This window comes from Cheilinus undulatus, linkage group 23 (assembly GCF_018320785.1).
Source record: "Cheilinus undulatus linkage group 23, ASM1832078v1, whole genome shotgun sequence".
In the NCBI taxonomy this organism is placed as follows: domain Eukaryota; kingdom Metazoa; phylum Chordata; class Actinopteri; order Labriformes; family Labridae; genus Cheilinus; species Cheilinus undulatus.
The window spans coordinates 21,897,477-21,919,915 of record NC_054887.1 but is presented as its reverse complement, the minus strand read 5'-3'; the positions used below and the strand labels follow the sequence as shown (position 1 = coordinate 21,919,915).

General features: G+C 38.8%; 1 protein-coding gene across 3 annotated transcripts in view; it reads left to right on the top strand.

Moving 5' to 3' along the window:
* The window catches only part of anks1b (ankyrin repeat and sterile alpha motif domain containing 1B), a 360,504-nt gene that overhangs the window by 157,200 nt on the left and 180,865 nt on the right, over positions 1-22,439 (top strand). For all 3 annotated transcript variants that reach the window (XM_041780709.1, XM_041780708.1, XM_041780710.1), the window contains 2 exons: positions 2,562-2,752; positions 11,986-12,117. In XM_041780709.1, the coding sequence (XP_041636643.1) occupies positions 2,562-2,752; positions 11,986-12,117 (323 nt within the window). The remainder of the gene's footprint in view (positions 1-2,561; positions 2,753-11,985; positions 12,118-22,439) is intronic.

The window sequence follows — 22,439 nt, the reverse complement described above, 5'->3', positions numbered from 1 at the left end:
ATTTAGCATGTAATTTTTGCTTTTTTCGGGGAGTTACAGAGCCCCGAAAGGGTACATGGGCTGAAAAAAAGATAACATTTCTGGTACACCCCTCAAACCAACCAGTACCCACAAGAAGATTTTCCATGCTTACAAGAAAGTAATTCATGGAGACATGCAACTCTTCAGCTGCAGACCTCTGTGGTGGGGCAACCTCGACTGTGAGGCAGGAAGTGATGCACTAACCCTTGTTGGGTTAATTCTTTAGTTTTCAGTGTGTTATTTTTTATTTTATCCCCCTCCCCCTCCCCCTTACCCCAACCCTAACCTTAATGGTTTGGGTGCCTAACCCTAACTCTCTTTGGTTTTCCTTAGTTTCTGGTGTGTTGGATTTAAGGTTATCCCCCTTAGTACATTTCAGTTTTTATTTATAAAATTCTGCTGTTGTAAAAAAACAAAAAACAAAAAAACAAACAAAAAAAAACACTTACTGTAACCTCTGACTGTGAGCAGAAAATATACATCAGTCAGTACGTCATTCTGGTTCATTCATTCTGGGTATTGTATGTCACTTCCTTCCCCATGGTCGAGGTTGCCCAATTGTAGAGGTCAGGGTTGCCTCGGGCTGAACGATTTGGGAAAATAATCTAATTGCAATATTTCCCCCAGTATTGCAATTCAGTTTGATATGCGACTATTTCTTAAGTTTCTTATATAATGTTTTTTTTAAACCAACAAACACAAGCAATAAATCATTCTATATTATAACCAACACAATATTAAATAAAACTGGAGCTGAATAATTTTGAAAAATATCCAATTGTGATGATTTTGACTCATATTACAAATTGGATAGGAATTGATGTATTGACGGTAGTTATAATTTTGATGTCATTATCATATTTAATAAGAAAAACATACAAAAAAGTAGGATTTTTGTAGACTGCTCTAAAAAAATGCCTGTGGATGTTTGCATGATATTCAATGCATAACATCTCAGCCGTAAAAAAGTTTTAAACAGGTATTTTGACACAAATTTCAGGTTAAAGAAATATTCTTCTGTGATTTGAAAGCTGCAGCAGGCCAAATTGTGATTTTATCTAATTTTCGATGAATTGCCCAGCCCTACTGCAGCCAGATCATCTTAAGATGGCAAAAGGCCGTAAGGACAACTTATGAGACAGAATGGCAGAAACTTTTTGTGGTGCTAACACAATATTAGATTATGACCAGAGGCAAAGCCAGAGGTGTAAAATGGGCAAAAATGGGCTGATGCAGAGTTTTTAGAATTACATAACAAATGTAGGGTAGAAAATCACTGTAAAAGTTTATTACAAGAACTAGTGATTATGAAAAGAACTTATAAGCAAAATGTGTGATTTCTGAGACAGATTTGTTCATGAAAATGATGAAAAAGTTTATATTTAATCATTTCCATGGGGCAATCAGCAGGGGACAGTTTGTTCAATAAATATATTTTTGCATTTATCTATTATAAATATTTTTGAATAATCTGAAAGATTCAGGGCTTTTGAGAGGACAATCTCTGCTTAAGTCATGTAAACCACCTCCTGGCTCCCCTTTTGATAATAAGAAACTGTCTCATGTGCACAAGGCACTATCTCATCATGGGCATGAAATACCTTACCTTGAACTTTATGGATTTCCCATGTTAATGGGACACATACTGCTGAGTAAAAGTAAGATTATAAGGGTGCAAATGGGAAATTAATTGGTCTTTTTTTTTTGTCTGACATGTTCTTGTTCACAAAAGTAATGATGGTAAGAAAGGGGCCATAAAACAGAGAAGTTACATGCAGACTGATGAGGGAAGATCATACATTTTGCATGGCCTAACTATTGTATCTAAGTATTATATAAAATCTCAAACCACCAAAATAAACTTATTATACATACAAGTAAACCAAGGCAAAATCATCATCCAAAATACATTTTAACATGGTTTTTATGCATTTATGTTTGTTCTCTCAAGTAAAAATCCACTCTTTAATTAAGTATTTATATTTGCAAAACTGGTTGAAAAAGTACAGTATGTATCCTGGCATGGAGAGCAGCTCCCTAAGTGGAGAAAAGCAGTCACTGCCCCTTCAAACAGCTGTTTGTTTTCCCTGTCCAGCGCTGCCCCCTGTGTTAGAAATATGACAGTGCATCTAGCTGAGTTCCTGCTGATTCCCTCCTCTCTCACTGACTGTCAGCAGATACCTTAATTACCTGTGAGTCAGTTGGAGGGAATGGGAGAAAGTGATTAGCACAGTATGCCCATCTGAGTGTTCCTGAGCTCAACTTTGAACACGTCAGCAGCAAAAAGGAGACAGAGGAGCGTTAGGAAGCTTTAGTTCTGTGTGTACTGTAGAACAAAAGGTAGATTCTTTGGATTATTCAGGTTAAAAGGATGTTGGAAAAAAGATATTGCACATTTTTCTGTCTATTTCTGTCTGTTTCTGTGGTTCACAAATGAAAAAGAAACCCAAACATTTCTGTGCCGGCTTCAAACTGATGCTTTAAGCAGCTTTGGGTGAATTTCTGACTTTTTCCCTCTCATGTCTGCCCCCCCTCCCTAGATGACGCTGTGACAAGCGAGCTGTCCAAGCTGCTCCATGAGATCAAAAAGTGCCGGGACAGGGATTACTCCTTCGAGGAGCTCTGCCACACCATCTCCTCTCACTCCATGGACAGCTTTGGCAGCGGGCGGCTGTCTGATGAGGAGCGACCAGATCGGCCCAACGGCACCCTGACTCGAGTCAGCAGCAAGGTAGGGAGCCCAGTTTTAACACAAGATCAGGGCTTAAACTTTTTATATGTTAGCATGATCTGCTGCTAGTGGGAATGAACTACTGGTGAACCTATTTTTTATTCCGTCTTCTGAAGGGTTACTGCTTGAATAAAATATGAACTCGCTCACAAATGTAAAGCCTGCTTTAAAAATCAGTCCAAGGCACAGGGTGAGATCTGTGCAAAATTCAAATGTCTTTATCTGCTTGGCAATATATATCTATCATAACTAATGCTAGGCAACCAACTTAGACCTCATCTAGGGATCTGTCAGCTTTTTTTTTTCTTTTGCATGCACACTAATATCTAAATGTGAAGGTTGTTTTCCTTACATGCACAGCTACCAGAGGGTTCTCAATCACACCAGTAACAACAGATGATGAGGAGAGATGTGCAGCTCTGCCCAACGCTGCTGTTCACTTCTTTTTTTGAATTGAGGACTCTACTGAAAAAAAAAAAACAATAAGGTTTTTTTGCTTACAGTAAACCACTTTTTTGTATAATGGATGAATTTCACATAGGAAGAGGAAAGTAGAGCCCAACCGATTGATCGGTGGGCCGATTAATCGGGCCGATTATAGCGTATCACAGATTAATCAACATCGGTCAATATGTAGCCGATATATTAACCCTTAGAGCTCATGTGGCATGGATCCATTGTGCCTTTCTAATCATGTCTTCCAAGCATTCATAGCTCTTACAGAACGTTTTCTAGTGAGCCCGGAACTTGGCTGACTTTCCGGAGTCCCTGAGGACAGTGTTGTCCTGTACAACAATACGTGACACAGTTGATAAAAACGTTGATAACTTTCGAACCATAAGTCATAGAAACTTGCTCTTTTTTTCCTCTGAAAGCTGACTGGACCATTTTGCCATTCGTTTGCAACCATCAATGTCTCCGTAGCTCTAAAGGACGCCGTTGTAGTGAGCCTGGAACTTTAGTGACTTTTCGGGGTCTTTGGAGATTAAATCCACAACGTTACATCCGATAATAAGTGCTTTTTATCCATTTTTAATCCATTTTTGATCATGTACTTTGACTTACTTGTGTGGGCAGCCATATTTGTTTGACATGCAAAGCATTTTGGGAGTTGTAGTAGACCAGTTGCAACTCTACTGCTTAGAGCAGTAGAAACGCAGGAGTTAAGAAAAAACAATGATAAATGCAACTGTGAATTCACATGTCCACCATTATCCAAGACTATTATATAGGGTTTTAAGTTGCATCTAAGTTGCATCTTTGTGAAATAAATTAAGATAATATAAATATAAGAATTTGTGTTCATGTACAGTGTAAATGTTCTTGTTTCATATATTGGCCGATATATCAGTTATTGGCCAATATATCGGACATCGGCCGATATATTGGATATCGACTTTTTTTAGCCCCCAGTATCGGTATCGGCATCAGCCCCAAAAATCCCATATCGGTCTAGAGGAAAGCGTTAAAAGTCGTCTTCTTGGTTTGCATGCAAGCACTACAAGGTATTCTGGGATCACTTGCAGCATTATTAAGGACAATCTTGATAGATTTCCTCCCTTGTTTGGTGAAATTCATTTGAAATAAAAACTTTTTATACACATCTCATGAAGCTCAGCATTAGGTAATGCGAGACATGAGATGTGTATAAGCAGTTTTTATTTTATAGATATCACCTCCCAGCTCCCATAGCCAATCACAGCTCTTTCTCTCAATACAGCGGCCCATTTAAATATGAATACCTTCTCGCTAATCCCTCATTGCTTAATGCTGATGCACAACGCTGCTGCTGACAAAGCTTAACCTCCTCTACCCCAGCCTCCTCCTTTATAGCATATAGCTTGTTGCACCCTCATATTGGGGGATTTCTAGCTATGCACTCCCTGGATGGTTAAAGCATGCTTCTTGACTAACCCAGGGAGCCTCTTCTGAGCAGAGCCTTCTCCACCAAGTAAAACTGTATGCATGAGGGGAGTGTTCCTTACTGAAGTGAACTTAGTCATCAATTCAAAAAAACAAATAAACAGCTGAGTTTGGGCTCTACTGGATTAGGCAGTGCTTTGTAATGCTGAAATGTTGGTGGGGGGAATGGAGTTTGAATGAAGCAAGGGGTGGGCTTGGGTGACAAAGTGTGCAGCTTTTGACAGTGAGTAATCGTTGTCTGTCACATATAGGCACCACTAAACATGAATGAGATTGAACAGAATGGTAGCTTCCAGTAGCAGGTCGTGCTCTTTCTTTTGTAGCGGTCTTTGATGTGACATCCAGATTTCCAGGGTAATGATAAGCATTTCATGTGGGTCATAGTGGCCTTGACACCGACCATGACCACTATTTAATTTGTCAGGCTTTGCAAACAGAAAGAGCAACCTTGCTCTGTGACTTAGTCACAAAATTTAATTTTGTTATCTGTTCCCAAAGTCTGTCTTAAATAGTTAAAAGGAGTTGCAGGTACGCCGCTCCTGCAGCCTGGAATCTGCTACAGGAAACCGTATGTCTTAAGGAGCTGGTCTCTAAATCTTTTGAAAGGTAGACTGAAGACATCAGAGGAAGATGCATCGGGTTGTAGATGTTTTGACTGGTGACTTTCTGGTCTGTGACTCAGGATTTTTTTTGTGTGTGTGAGATTCTTATTGCTCTGTTTTTCTAATGTTTGTCTTTGTTAACTGTGCTGCTGCCTTTCTTGGCTAGGACACCCTTGTAATTGAGATTCTTAATCTCAGTGAGGTTTTGACTGGTGACTTTCTGGTCTGTGACTCAGGATTTTTTTTGTGTGTGTGAGATTCTTATTGCTCTGTTTTTCTAATGTTTGTCTTTGTTAACTGTGCTGCTGCCTTTCTTGGCTAGGACACCCTTGTAATTGAGATTCTTAATCTCAGTGAGGTTTTCCTTGTCAAATAAATCTGAATAAGATAGTAAATGAAACAAATAAGTCCACAACTAAAAGGAGATTATATATAATAAAGGAGCTGTTATTTTACAATTAATATAGAAATCTCAGTGCAAAAATTTAACATATTACCCTTTTTTAATGTTCTTACATTTTAATCAAAATGATTATTGCAGCCATAAATAAAGTTCGGTGTGTTCTGTAGTTTTACATGAAGTAAGGATATTTTGGTTGTTTTCTTTTGAGTTGTAAAGACACTGAAGAAATATAGTTTCTTCTGAATTAACATCTGAAGAAAACTACTTACTGATAGTGCAAATACTCAGATTATTTGTGCCTGCTAATATCCGCTTGGACTTTGATGTGTATTTGCTATTCAACCTTGAATTGCAGAACTATTTGACTGTAAATTGTATTTCAGTAATACTTTGGGAAAACAAAGAATACATTTTTTAAGCTTATTTCCGGTTGCTTTTTTATTGGAGAGGTGCAGATAAAATGGTTAGAGAGAATCTGAGAAGCCATGCACCAAAGAGAACCAAGATCAAGGTTTATAATCTGCAACCACTGTTTGGGTTTCTGCTGAGCTCTACCAACTGGGCTAAGCTGGCATCCATCTTAATCTTTTGATATTCAGCTGTATGCATGCAAAACTGTGGTATTTAATTAACTTTGCAGAAACAAAACAGAGCATCTGTTTGTGCTGCGATACGCTGAAAACTACTCCCCATTGTATCAAATTAGAAGATTTTCCTCTCCATGTTATGTGTTATGTTAATTATCTTTGATGTTTTGTGATACATCAAAGAGTCCGTTCATGTCTGAGATTGGTGCACTGTGAGAATGTGGAAGCAAACATTTTTGGCTGAGATGCATGCATGCACACGCTCCATATTGCCAACAGAGGGCAGTATCAGATAAACTGATGCCACTGAGGTGTTTTTTCAACTGAGTATTCACTTGTTGTTGCTCATTAAAAGCAGCCTGTGTTTGTTGTTGCCTGAATTTGTCAAATAATTATTTGTGCTCAAACATGCGTTCACAGCCTGCAGACTCTGTTTTCTTGATCCTGTTCTTTTATTTGATGTGTTTATATCAAAATATTGTCAGCCCCTTCATCCTTTCTCTCTCCAGTCTCTATCAGACACAGAAAATAAAAACTGATTAGACCTTTTTGTTTTGAAATCCCCTTCAAATATGAAATAAGTGAGTTTTATGAGTGTTGGATGACCAGAGAATCACAGCTGCAGTTTATTTCTTCCAGCCAACACAGCATGACAAAGAGGCTTTTCAATTCCAGCGTGCAGAAAGTGAGACGCAGCAGGACAGAGAGGTGTTCTATCACCTGACCCCTTCCTGAGTCTTTAGACCACATACTGAAAGGAAACATGATTGTCCCTCTCTATTTTCCTCTCTGTTTCTCTCCTTCCAACTCACACTCTGCTCAAGAGAAGAAATATTGTGACATCGATCAATAGCTCATCATCTCCTTCATTCCTGAGAACAAGCTCGATATGAAAGCAGAGCAGAGATATGTTTATGTACAGTGCAGCAGGCGTGACACACACACAAAGACTGAACACACACACACACACCTCTGCTCACTCAGCCTGTAATTATCTCAATCCATCTTCTCCCTCTCTCTTTCACTCCATAAGTACCAATTTGTATTCTATTACAGACATTCACTGTGTATGTGTGCCTGCAGGCTGCTGTGTGTACATGTGGCCACTGTCATTAGTATGTTACTCCATGTGTCTGTTATGCATGAATAAAACATGACAAAACCCGATGATGGCACACAGGAAGAATTATGCTTCCCACATACCTCGGTACTCATTGTGTGTAAATCAAGTAATAACACATGAGCATATCTGTGAGTGCTGTTTTTAAATTAGTACAACCTGCGTGTGTGATCAGAGAGTTGAACCATTATTTATCTCTGAAAGAACATCATGATACTGGTACAATAGTAGTATTTCTGATTATTTTAATTCACAAAACCTACCACTAAAGATCCATCCATCAATTCATACATTATCTCTCCTCATGTCCCATTTGAGTCACAGGAGCTGTCACTGGGAGAGCTAGGGTACACATCCTGGACTGGTCGCCAGTCAATCACAGGGCTGACATAGACACAGAGATAGACCAACAGGCACTTTAGAGTGAGCCCAGTTTGCATGTCTTAAAGCAACTGGATTAAACCAGAGCACCCACCCGTACAAGTGGACAACATGCAAACCCCACGCAGAAAAGCCCAGTCTGACCAGGAAGTGAGGTGACAGCATTAACCACTGCAGCACAATGCAGCCCGCCACTTAAGATTACCTTCAATATTCAGTCTATAAAACTGCTTAATTAAATGACAGTTTAATTGGAAAATAGATTGAAAAAATGCTAATCACAGGGTCCCTCAGCTCAAGGCGATGCTCTCAAATTGCTCATTCTTTTCAGTGTACAATCAAAACCTCAGACAGGTATAGTGGTTTACAGTGAAACACTAAGCAGCAATTACATTTGTGGCAGCCTGTAAGCAGTGCTGGGCTGCCTGCGGATTAATTTTCTGCCAAATCAGTACAGAAATATGAAAATATTTAGTCTTTTTTTTTTGCAGGTTGGAAATGTCTGTAAAGTTGTAATGCAACAGTACATATAAATCAAGATAAAATATGTGTCAGGATTCTGGTTTCACGACATGATTTCAGCACAGTTTCAGAATTTTGACATGAAATTCAAATCAGTTTATGATTAATCCATCCTTCCATTTTTATACCGCTTATCCTGTTTTGGGTTGCTGGGGCTAGAGCCTACCCAAGCTGTCATTGGGTGAGAAGCAGCACCCTGGACTGGCTGCCAGTCAATCGCAGGGCTTACATACAGAGACAAACAACCAAGCACTCTCACACTTATACCTAAGGCCAATTTAGAGGCACCAATTAACTTAGCATGTCTTTGGTGGTGGGAGGAAGGCAGAGTTACTGGAGAGAACCCACGCATGCAACAGAAAGCACCTGAGCAGGAATCTTCTTGCTGTGAGGCAACAGTGCTAACCCCTGCGCCGCCGTGCAGCCCCCATGATTAAACAGATTCTTGGATAAAATGAAACCTAGCAGGCATTCTTAATGAAGAGTTTAATCACCTGAATATATGAAATTCTCTGAATAAGCCTTTTCTTCATACATAGGGAGGGTCCTCTCCATGGACTCTGCCATATTCTAGAAACCTAGAATCAGACTGTCATATGTCACACACCTTTAAGATGTGATGTCATCAACAGTTGTTGTAATTAATTTATTCATGCAATAGTGCCACTATTGGAGTGGTTCAAATTCTTGATGCTTTGACAGTTCTTGGTACTTTTTTTTTGATACCATGTGCTCGAACTATTTACAAGATAATTGCGTATGAGAGGAACAAAGCCATCAGATATTGCAAACAAACCCTGCACACTATCTACACTGCACAAAATACTGCTTATTTTTTGTGCAGTTAGTGAGTGTACAAGAGTTTGCCTTCTATTTTTTGTCCGTAAAAACAAGAAATTCCTCATATTTTTGTTGGGTTTTTGGTATCAAAACAGATACTAATGATGGCTTTATGAAAACCAGTGATACACCATTTGTGAAAATAAGGGTCAATATGGTATTGGCCGATACTAATTTGTTGTTTGAAATATCAATTTAGCCAATGATAATACCAACACCAATGTTATTTGCATCAGTTCTTTTGTTGTGGAAAAAGCCTCTTATTAGATTCAGCAGTTAGTTTACCAGATGGCAGCATTAAAATGACTGGACACAGAAAAATAGTCACTTCTAGTATCTGTTTATTCCACATTATTTAAGGATGGCCAATGTTTGATATATACCTCATTTGTTAAACTGCTGCTCGGGGCATCTAGCCACTAATTTCAAGGAGGATGATTTTCTTTAGTGATCTACTAAATGTGAAATAAAGCTAGAAGGTAGAAAGGAAAGGTCAGTAGCTTTTTCCCACTTTATTCACTTTATTTCATGGTAATCTGTTTGTTTATGGAGACATTTAAGTCCATACAGACCAACACTGCCACCTATGCATCCAATCTGTCATGTTTTCTTTCTTTCTTCACCAGAGATTTACATTCACTGTCAGCTGTTGTTAACAAATTCTTCAAAATCTTTTTAATGTGTGCAGATGGAAGCTGGGTGAAAATGACTCCAACTTTCTCTGCTTATTAAACAATTTCTGTGTGATTTTACTGCAGTAGAGTCTCTTTGGGTCACAGTCTTAATCAGATTTATTGTCTTAGAATAAATAAACTAAGCTAATTTGCAAAATCTACTTGAGTAGAAGAAATTCCCCCAAAAGGCAACATTCCCCTCAAGCTAATGTTTGGTGTAATTGTAAATACTGTATCATCCTGTTGTCTATTCATATAGTGCAGTCTGTGTAAGTGAGCACTGCAGTCTGCTTTGCATCAATCAATATTCCAGAAGAACCTCGTGCAATCTGGAGTGATGGTGACCTTTTGATTTCAGCCTCATTTTCTGCCTCAATCTTCATTCCTGCTGATGTCCTTTTGCTCTCCTTGTCTGTCCTGTTCTCTTCTCTTTGTTTTTTTCCTATAATTTTCCTCTTTTTTCAGCCTATTCTAGCACTTTCATCATTACAAAGTCTTCAAAGTTTCCTTGTTAACCCTCTGTCTCTGTATCTCTATCTTTTGCTCTTTGTGTCAGATTTTCTTGCCTCACTCTTCTCCGTCTGTGTCTACCAAAGACAAAAAAGCCAGACCCTGCAGTGATATCTCCCTCTCTCGCTCTTTGTAATCTGCTGCATCATATGGTTCACTGGGACATCAGGTGGGCTATGTCCGCCCTCTGACACCTCCTGACACAAAGCTCGTTCACACACCTGCCTCCTGGGAGCCAAAGTGCCCCAGGAAAGGACACTGTGTGTGCGCTAAAGTTGTTGTGCTCTTCTTGCACCTTTTTCCTTTAACAAATTGTGGCATCCAGATGAGTAACACTTCCACCAGGCTTTTTTCCCTCAGAGTAAAATTAAAACCATGCATCGATGATAATCAAAATTCAAGAAAATGTTCTCTGTGATGTATAGATATAGATTTACTGTTCTCAGACTTTTACAGAGTGTCTTTATGAAATCTGAATCCTGATTTTAGAGCTGCCTGAGGTGTCTTCAGCATCAGTAAAATGACCAGGGGAAGATGAAAGTTAAAAAGTCATGTGTTTAAATTTAAGGTCAAGAAAAACACATCTAATTTTGTCGGAGAAAACTAAATTTGATTTTGGTAATTTGTAAGTTACTTGTTTCGTAACTTTGTTTTGTAGAATGTATTTTTTTTCATTATTTGTAAAAGTATTACATGTTTGTAAGGTTTTTTTTTGTCAGTTGTTCAAAGTGTTTTGTGTTTTATATATTTGTTTTGTAAAATGTCATGTTTTTTAATCATTTGTAAAACTGTTTGCAAATTTCTTTGGATTTTTTTTTTCCGTCATTTGTGAAACTGTTTTGTTTTTTGCAATTTTTTAATGAAATCAGAATGTAAATTTGTTTTGAACTTTGTAAAGGTGTTTCAAAAATTGAAATTTAGTATTGCACTGCAGGGCCACTACAGTGATTGTTTCCACCTGGTGAATGCTTTATTCTGTCTCTTCCTCCTGAGAGAAACATCTGACTCTGGCTGCTGAGCAAAATGTCACCAGCATGGAAGCTAACTGTGTCATACAGTGGGTTTTAGAGCTTGCTTATGCTGAAAACAGCTTTAAAGAACAGCCCTTTTTCTGTCCAGATCCTGACTCAGCTGTTTAATAAAGGCAGAGTCTCACTCTCTCTCCCCTTTTACACTTTCCCTGACCCCCAACAGTGTAATATCGGTGTCTCAGTGTGTGATTTGAGCATTTATGGTGTTGCTGGGTCAGAGGTTCACTATGTATACAAACAGGGTGAGCTGACACTTCGGAGAGAAGTGCTTTTCTTTAAAGACTTTGATAAGGAAGAACAGAGGAGATGTGAAGTCTCATTTTGACTTGCTATTTGTGTCTGTTGTGAATCAGAACTTTCCTCATGTTTAAGCTAGTTTCCCTTTTTCCTATTATTGTCAGTTTCTCTCTTCTTTGTGAGTGAGAAAGCCACCCAAATGTCAGATTTGCCATTAAAGCTGCTTGTTCCTGCAAGCTTTGCATAACCAAACAAATGTAGCACTCTAGTGTCTACTGAACTGTGTACCTAACTATGTGATGATTTCTTCTACCTTGTGTTTTACGTTGTTTTATGATGTGCAGGATATTTTTTTCTTCAAATTTGCTAACATGATGTCTCTTTTACATGTCTGTCCTTTCAGCGGCCAACCCCACCTCTTGCCCCAGCTTTGGAAGAAGATGAGGCAGACAAGAGCTGTGGCCCCACAGGATTCTGGGAGGCCCTTACCCCCTGCAACGGCTGCCGCAACCTTGGCTTCTCCAGCCTATCACAGGTAAAAACAGCCTGATTTTTGTCTTCACTTACAGGACCATTCTTATATAAACCAAGGGGATACTGAAAGTGCCAAACTGTTTATAAATAGGTCCATAAGTGGATAAATACAACAGCAAATCACATTTGTTACTGGCAACTTGCACAGTATTGAATGCACAGTATGTATCAAATGATTTTATTGTCGTCAGAGGAGTTTGTCACATGAGGTTGAATAAAGCAGCACACAGACATACACTCAAGCACACATCGCTACAGAGAAATTACTGACTTGTGATATTACATTGTACTTGCTGAACTTTGTCTGGTTACTGTGGGAACGCTCTGAATGAGTTGTCACCGGAGAGACTGGCTCTCCTGACAGCTCTGGATACTCCGCTCAGTATCTCTGACTTTCCTTCTCTTCACCCGCTTTGTTTATCTTTCATCATCATCCTTTTTCCCTTCCTATAATCAGAAAAAAATCTCCTCATCTTTCTGCTTTTGAAGCTTTTACCTTTTATGAGAACGACTCGGTTCATGAACTCTGAATGAAAACAATTCAACTGAAATATCTGATACTCAGAGATCACATAAAGGATAATTATCCCTGTAGGGGAAATATTAATACTGCAGCAGAACGCAGCAGAAAAGTACACAGTGGAGTACAAATGTGATCTTACTATTGCCTGGAAACTCTCATGATATAGATGCATGAATGCACTAATAAGGCGTGATTATAGAAAGACTTGCAGTGTGCAAATACATCCAAAATAAATAAATATTTAAGAGTGCACGTGTTTATTGCCAATGATCAAATTGAAATAACAACAAATATTGGGTTTTCTTTGTGTAGCCCTACAAACTATATAGAGCTGATATGTGGCAACAAATCTCTAATACCTCTGCATTGAGGACAGAGCTGTTGTTTTTTTTTTTTTTTTTTTAGCTAAAATGGGCCTGTAAATTACATTGTCATTTGATTGAATGTAAAAATGAGCATTTGTATGGATGTGAGACATAAAGACACAATAAAGTGAGCTTTATGTCCCTGCAAAACACAGTGTAATTCCAGAGACAATGAATAAAATGCCTATGTAGTTAAATTTGACATTTAATTCAAGATAATTGTGCCTTTTCTGAAAGAATAGGCGGTCTAATGAAATCTCTAACCCAATTTTGCCTGTGACTGGGGCTGGCCCTCGCCTCCACCAGACTGTCTGTTAAAACATTACTATGGGACAAAACACATATCTGTGGAATTAATGCTGACAAGGAAAGCAAACAAAGAGCCCAGCAATCAAATACTGCCAACAATGTTCTCTTTAAGTTATGTTAGTTTTGGATCCATAGAAAATCCTTGTAATTACACAAGGGGTGACTGGGCACATTTCCAGCCAAGATTTAAACTAAACTTCCTTTTTTCTTTTTTTTTTTTTTTAATTAACTTCATATATAGAAGCAATTAATCCACTCTAGCATGAATCTAAATATGAGGCAAAACATTTTTGTAAAATAGCCAGCCTGTTGTGATCTACTCTGGTCTTTATCAAGGCCATTTTCAACCCTGTCCCATTTTTTTGGAACAGGTTGCAGGCATTAAAATAGCACCTTTGCTGGTGAGTCAAAAGTTAATTTGGAGCCTGCACTAAGGTGAAAGATTGTCCCAAAATAGAACTCTCAGTATTTATAACCAATGAGGGAGGTAGAGCTGTTGTGTAAGACGAGTTAAGAGGCAGATGCATTCAAGCACATATAGTAAAAATAGAGGCTCTGTAAAGTTTGTCTTTGCATTCAGAGTCTAAAGTTTCAACAGACCCTGAGGGGAATCAAATCCTGTGTGATACTGGGTTTAAATATGGTCATTTGGAGAACTGTTTGATTTCACAGACTATTACTTCAATAAAAGAGCTTTGAAGAAAATTCGCTGTCAAGACAAAAGCAAAAGATCATCTCAACGATAGTCTTTGTTTATTTGCCTAAAGGAAAAACTATTCCATACAGAGAGAACTTATTTCACTGACTCCAGAACTTTTGCATCTCCATACTTACGCTTGAGTAAACACCCTGATACATGCTGCTCCATACATCACAGGATATGAAGTTCCTCTGATTCTCTGTGTGATAGATATGTTGAATCAAAAATCTATAAATGCTAGAAACATCTGATTTCTGCTTCCTAGTATTCCTGTTTCATCCTTTCTCATTTCTTTCTTCCTTCCTTCCTTCCTCCCTTGTGAGTCCTCCATGCTGTGTGTATAAAGTGTGTTTAATTGTGTGTAGTTGAGAATACTTAGCGGCGAGATGCTTTCTGGCTCTCACTGCAGGACATCTGACATTTACAACACAACGACCCAGTGTGTTGTACACTGGCAGCCTGCCTGCATCACTGGCACGCTGCCTGGAAGTGTTTGCACCTGGATGTGTGTATGCATGCGTCTGTGTTACACTAATGTGTTGGTGCACGAGAAATAAATTACCTTTGTGCATGGTGGTGTAAAAGTGAGCGCGAGGGTATACAGAGCTCATTTGGTGGCATCAGTGTTGGTGCGTGTGTCTGAATTTAGCATGGCACTGTTTTCAATGAGCGTAGGAGGAGTGTGTGTGGGTTTTATAGAGGAGGAAGAAAAAGAGAGAGGAAAGAGAGATTGAGCTGTTATTACATAATTGAGTTAGCAGCATGTTAATTTGTGCTGCATAATTGTGAATAAACAGTTAACATAAAGAGAGAAGCAGTGCGTCTCCTCAGAGGATGAAGAAACAAAGTGAAACACTTCTCTGCTAACATTTTTCATCTCATCCTTTCTTCTCATTATCCCACATGAGATCTGTCAGCCTTTTTCTTTTTGAGCTTGGCTTTTCTCTCCAACTAGCTGATGTTAATCTCGTTCCCTCTCTGTGCCTTGTTTATCTTGCATTCCAGTTGCTTTAAAATATTGTCAGAACTTTTAAAACTTTGTCATACTATAAAATCAAAAAGTGTAGGTTTAAAAAACCCTACAGATCTGTAGTCATATTTTCTTCAATGTATTTATGCAACTGAGACACTGTGTGGGACTTTGCTCCAACTCTTGTAGTTTAAAAACAAGTGGCAGGATGCCACAGTCAGTTGAGCAGTTGCCCCTATATGAGGCTACAGCCTTACCGATGCACTAGTTACAGGATCGAATCCCAGTTCTGGCACTGTGTGTTGCATGCTTTTCTCCCTCGCTCCTCATATTTCCGATCACTATTAACCTGTCCAATTAAATATTCCTTAAGGCAAACAACGAAATCAAAACATCTTTAAAAAACACAATGAGCCTCTGTGGTTGAAAAATGAATTGCATGAGTTTATCAGTCATGGATAGCTTGCTTCAGATCTAAAAAAAAAAAAAAAAAGTTAAAAAGAATATATATGTAGACAAAAAAACTAATGGGCATGTTGTCCAGTGGAAACTCTGGTTAACAGTTTGTATGGGACACATGCAGGAAACATCATCTGCAGAACGTGATCTACACAAGATTGCATTTTTTGTTGGAATTTTACAAAATTCACTGTGCATTTTCATTGCAGCCATGCAGTATCCTTATGTTTACCCTCAGAAATGTCTGTAAATTTGTGTACATGACAGACATTGCTTATTCTGTGCAAATGCACTGCACCAACACTGATGTTGGGGGTGATTCTCAACCAACCCTATCACGTGGGTGGTTGTTTAGTTTAGTTTAGTTTATTTCAGTCACTTTAAACATGAAGACTCAATTACACACATAAAGAAAAAAATTTACAAGTGAACAAATGCTGACTTAATGCTATTTCTGCATTAACACCAAACAATCAATAAAATAAATAAACAAAACAAATAACAAAACAGGACCGAAAAGGTGTAGGCAGATGGCTTCGCTTATTTCACCTACCCTTTTCAAATTCATCTTTTACTCAGCTTCCTTTAAATTTATATAAAACAATATGATAACCATAACTAAATACTTATTTATCGAACATAGACCCTTTGTCTACCCAAAATCTCAGACAGATTGTGTGTTCACACCACAGTTCTGTACTTTACAGTCATCTTTTGTTTAAATAATTTTTTAATCCTACCATATGTTCGACATTCTTTCATTTCTGCGTCTAATCCATTCTACAGACTAACTCCATACACTGAAACACATCTTAGTTTAACATTAGTTCTGCTCTTTGTTTTTGTGAACATACAGCTCCCTCTCAGTTCATACTCACATTCTCTAATCTGAAACAACCTCTGGATACAATCTGGCAACATCTTATTGTATGCTTTGTACATCAGTGAGGCTATTCTCAAATCCACAAGTTCACAAAATCTGAGAGCCTGTAGATTTATGAATAATTTGGGTGTTGGTTCTTAATAATCAGCTCAGTTTATGAGCCTGATCGCTTTCTTTTGAAGCAAAAAAATGGGATTTGTGATTGTTTTATATGTTCTTCCCCAAACTTCCACACAGTAAGTAACGCATGGAAGTATGAAAGAACAATACAACATATGTAATGAATTTAAATTAAGAACATCTTTAGTTTTATACAATATAGCGACTGACTTTGATATTTTAGTTTTAATGCAATTAACATGAGGTTTCCAACACAGTTTGTGATCTATGATAGCTCCTAAGAATTTATCTCATGAACTCATTCTTTTTCCATATCATCTATCATAACTTTTACCTTAGTATTATTTTTACGATTTCCAAATATCATGTATTTAGTTTTATTAGCATTTAAAGATAATTTATTTACACTGAACAATTGTTTCAGAGCATCCAATTCAGTTGTCACACTCTATGGGGTTGTTTGTCAACCCCATGTCACAAAGAAGACAAGAAGGATGAACTAAATTTGAAACTTTAATTGCACTGACAAGTTGACAAATAACTTAATGCATCTTAACACAAAATGAGCATCGAACATGAAAAGGAATATCTCAATAATAGACCACTCAATTAGGTTACACGCATTTATGATAACGTGACAACCAACAACTAGAAAGCAATTAGCAAGCTTTCCTTTCGCACTTTTTAAGGGTAACAGTTATTTTGTTGTAAACCATTTGCATAGAAGCCTAGAAGAAAAATATTGAGGAGCTGAACATTTTCAGTTTGACATAAAAAACAAAAAGTTCTCCCCCTGAAGTTCAGCAGTCCTACTCCAGAAAGATTATGTGGGTGAACACTAATCCCAATTCTGTAAAGTTTCATACAGCTCTCCCCGATGGCGAGGTATAATGAGTGTGACAACCTACCCCATTCTCCCCTACTTTTGGCTAGATTAAAACTATAAACCTTAAAAATGACTAAAATCTGACTCAATTGAAGAACTTTATAATGATGTAAAAACTCATGTAACTGAATTTTTTTTAAATCAGTGTTCATTATCACTAGCTACACCTAGGTCTGATTACTGCCAAACTTGTTGAATCAATAAATCACTTGAATAGAACCTGTCTGACTATCTGACTGAATAATTTCTAAGGCTTTGGGACTCTTGAGAGCCATTATTCACAAATGGAGACAACTTGGAACAGTAGTGAACCTTCCCAAGTGTGGCCGGGCTATCAGAATTACTCTAAGAGTGCACGGACAGCTCATCCAAGAGGTCACAAAAGAACACAGAACAATAATTAAAGGCATCACATGAGGTCAGTGTCCAGATTCAACAATATGAAAGAGACTGGGCAAAAATGGCATCCATGGGAGAGTTCTAAAGTCAAAACCACTGCTGACCAAAAAGAACACAAAGACTTGTCTCTGTTTTGAAAAAAAAAACCTTGATGATCCCCAAGACTCGAGACCCCCAAAACTTTTTGATAGGTGTGCATCCCTTCACATCTGGAGTAAAACTAACACAATATTTCATTAAAAGAACATCATTCCAACAGTCTGGGGCTGCTTTGCTGCTTCAGGACCTGAGCGACTTGCTGTAATCGTGTGAGAACTATACTGTTTACATTTTATTTATTCCAACCAGCCAGAAAAACAGAGACTGTATATAGATTTCATCAGTGTCACATGTTTATGTTTGTGTATTTGTGACGTGTTTATGCGCCATACGTGCTGCATAAGGAAGCTTCACTTGCTGTGAATTTTCTCCACCAGTCACAGGTTTCCTCCTACCATCACCATGTGAATGCCGACTGACACTTGAGTGTGTGCATGCATGTGGAGGAGGTTTCCTCTGTGACGTCGACCATAACAACGCACTTCAGACCTCACATGTGCAGAGGCTGAAAGCAAAGTGTGGAGAGAGAAAGTAGAGAAAGATAATGAACAAAAGAAAAATATTCAGATGGATAGGTTCTGCAGGGTTGCCAGGCAACCTAGAAATTCATGATAGGAAGCGTGGGATGGACACCTTTAGAAGCCACAGGTGCGTCAGAGAACCTGTGCATAGTTACACAGCCCAAGTTTTATTTCTCTCTTCCCTCCTTTTACGTCTTCCTTCCTGTTTTTCTCCTTGATCTCTCTTTTCCTCAGACTTCTTCATTAGATTTTCTCTTTCTGCAGCTCTTTTCCTCCCTTCAGTGGGTGGCTGCTGACCTTTAATGTTCTCAGTTGAGGGAGTTTAGAGAAGTGGAGGAGGGGTGAGGCCATGTCTGAGTCTGTGCACTGGTGGAGGTGAAGATCAGGAACAGAGGAGGGCTCTTGAAGATGTTAAAGGACATCAAAGAGGGTGGGAAATGTGTGGAGAGCTTTATAGTCCTGTAATCTGACTGCACTCTGTAGATGAGCTTTTCTATAGAATAGATTGAACTGTCAAGGAGTTTTCAAAGTGGAAGAATTTAATGCAAAACCTCATTGTTCAATATTAATGAGAGATGGGATGTTACAGGTATGTCAAAACAATAACCTGTCAACTCTCAAATATCAACCACCCACTGAAAGTGTTTGGAACTATGGGGATGCACAGCTGCAGAGTGAATTAGCCATTATCGCTGCTATGGTTGCTAATGGTAACTGTAACTGGAGGCAGTAGGTAAATCAGACTCATTCCAAAACTCGATTAGGAGAAGAGCAAAAACATCTCATCCACCAAGAAAAGCTTTGTTTGGTTCTTTTCTCGTCTTGAAATAAACAAATGAGAATGAGAATGGCCCCTTCTCAGACTGGGCACAACTGTTTCAGATTGGAGCTATGTAAGATTAGATCTTTCTGATTACAGACTTGAAATCTGGCCAATCCATCAGCTTTCCAAGGTTATAATATTATTAAGGACCTGGTCAGGTTTGAGACCAGGGAATTTAGAGGCCAAGTCAACTCCTTTTACTCGTTGTTAGGTTTCTGCAGGCCTACCAATCTGGATGATCTGCAGTCATCTGCTCCCATGGATTTTCTTACCACTGCTATGCAGATGATACACAGTTTTCCCTATCCTTTTCACCAGATGGCACAACTGTCTCAGCTCGGATCTCATCCTGCCTTGCTTATATTTCTAAATGGATGAGAGAACGTCACCTTCAGCTCAACCTGTCTAAGACTGAGCTTATTATCATTCAGCCAATCACCAGCCAATCCCACTTTGGAACCACAGATCAGTATCCAAGTTGGATCAAATAAACTCATGATCACTAAGTCTGCCCGAAATCTGAGTGTCATGATTGATGACCAGCTGACCTTCAAGGTTCACGAGGCCTCTATTGCTCGGTCCTGCCGATTTGCCCTCTATAACATCAAGAGGATCAGACCCTACCTGACAGAGCATGCAGCACAGTTCCTGGTACAGGCTCTTGTAATATCACGCATTGACTACTGCAACTCATTACTGGCAGGCCTCCCTGCATGCACAGTTGAACCTCTGCAGATGATCCAAAACGCACCAGCACGTGGTCTTCAACCAACCCCAGAGAGCTCATGTCACTCCTCTTTTCGTCTCTCTACACTGGCTCCCAGTTGCAGCTTGCATTAAATTCAAAACTCTAATCATTGCTTACAAAGCAGTAACCAAAACTGCTCTTGTTTACCTGGAGTCCCTCATCCAGGTCTACACTCCTTCTCGCCCACTACGCTTAGCCAGGGAAAGGCGCCTGGTACTTCCAGCACATCAGGCTCCTAAGTCACTAGCCCGACTCTTCTCTTCTGTTGTCCCTATATGGTGGAAGGAATTACCCAACTCCATTCGATTCACAGAGTCCCTCTCTACTTTCAAGACAAAGCTAAAGACCCTGCTCTTTGGAGAACATTGTGCACTTAGCTAGACTATTCTCCACTGCTGTCCCCAGTGGAAGAATGAGTCTTAGCTAGACTATTCTCCACTGTTGTCCCCAGTGGTACAATGAGTCTCCCAACTGCAGTTAGGATTTTTATGCCCAACTCTTTGTGAGTGACACAGCACTCGGTACTTTGGTCATTAGTGTTGTGAAGACAATTTTATGGATGGTGATGATGAGAGATCTTAGATTTTGATTGTTTCATTGTTGATGTTTATAAAAAAGAAAAAAAAAAAATTCTGTATGTGCTTTGCCTTCAACACTGCATGGCAGCACCTGTGTCCAACTGGACTTGAAGCACTTTGTGGCACTTACTGATGTTGTTTCTTCTATTCTAGATCTTTGCTTGTGTTGTTCTTGCTCTTGAATGTATGTTGCTTTGGATAAAAGCATCTGCTAAATGACATTGTAACATTGTAACATTGTAACACTTTCTGATACTCACATGTCAGTTGTAGGCGCTTTTGTCCATGGACAGGAATTGTAACTGACCACAGACTAGAGCTGGGTATTTCCCCCAGCCTTACTGTACGATACGTATTCCAATACAGAGACCAGGATACGATACTTATTGTGAGGCCTGGGCGATATGGCCTAAAAATAATGGTATTGTTCTTGCTTTTGACGATAACGGTATTATATCACGGTATTACAAAATTAAAAAGAGATAATGCTTTTTAATCCAAATTCAAGTGTTATTAACCCCCTTCTCCCCTTCAAACAAGCCTTGATGGCATACTCAATTTATCTCTAAGTATAGGAACACAGAAAACATGTTTTATTTTTTTTAAATAAAAATTGCATCCTGGATCTTTGACTCACTGTGGACTTAGAAAAGAAAGTCTTAAGTTAAAATAGACTTTTAAATGGTTGTTTATGCTGTTGTAAGAGGAACAGCTGCAGCGCTGGGCTCTGAGACCAGCCAATGCAGTACTTAGCTCGTGTTACAGCCCCAGGTAGGCTGACAGAGACGGCACACTGACTTAGTTACAGTACAGCCGTCAGACTTTGAGAGGAAAAACGTGTGTTTTTGCCTGCTAACTCACACTGAGGCAGATACAATGACGTCATTAACAAGCATTATCGCGATTGGTCGGTAGAGTCCAAATCTCTACCAAAGGCCAAATTTATGTCATTTATACTGTCTACCGCATATATCACGCACCCCTATCTCTGGCAACCCATTTTGGGCAGTTTGTCCAAGTAGGGTTACTGTCGAGTATGCCCCCGCGTATGTGCAAATGGGCCGTTGATCTGGTAGTGACCAACCAACTCAATATGGAAGACGCAAAACAGCACGTTGGCCCTCTCAATGGGAAATTTGAGTACAAAAAAAACAAAACAGAACAAAAATTTGGCCCAGTTGAATTTGTAATTGAATAGCCCTGTCATATATGTTCCCTTCTTTCTTGAGTCTGTTTGCTTATGCAAAATGAAACGCAATTAATATAGATTAAAAATGAATGATATTTAATCATGATTAATTGAAATTAATCCACAGCAACCCTGTGATTAATCTGATTAAAAATTTTAATCGTTTGACAGCACTAGTTTGTTCACATTGTCTGCATAAACCCTATAGGAAAAAGGCAAGTTTGTTTCCTTATTCACTTCTTCTTCTCCTCTCATCACTCTCAGGTTTTATTTCTCTCTCTCTCAGGCTGAACTGAAGATCTGTGGGTGATTTATGATGTCTGTTTGATGTGCTCTAAATATGCTCCCTGAGTTTCTGCATAAATGTCACATAAACTGTGTATACTGAGGAGTTTTAGTGCGTATACAACCCAGGATATCTCTGTAAAGAAAGAACTGCAATTGGGAGCCACAACAGACATCATACTATTTTTACAACCTCCCAAAACAAAACCATCAAAAATAAGAGCAGATCATCTGTCATGCTGTGTAGTTGGCACATCAGCAAACAAAGTGTGTGTGTGTCTGTGCATGTGTATTGAAGGTAACTGTGACGGGAGCAGTAAGCATCCTCTAAAACAATTCCCCCTATGACTGGTATATAAAAAGCAGAGGACCTATAAAAGTAATAAATAGGGAGTAGTTTTTGGCTCTTGAAGCTGCCTCTAAAAATGTCGCCTGGTCTATAAACAAAGAGGAAAACTCATTCAGC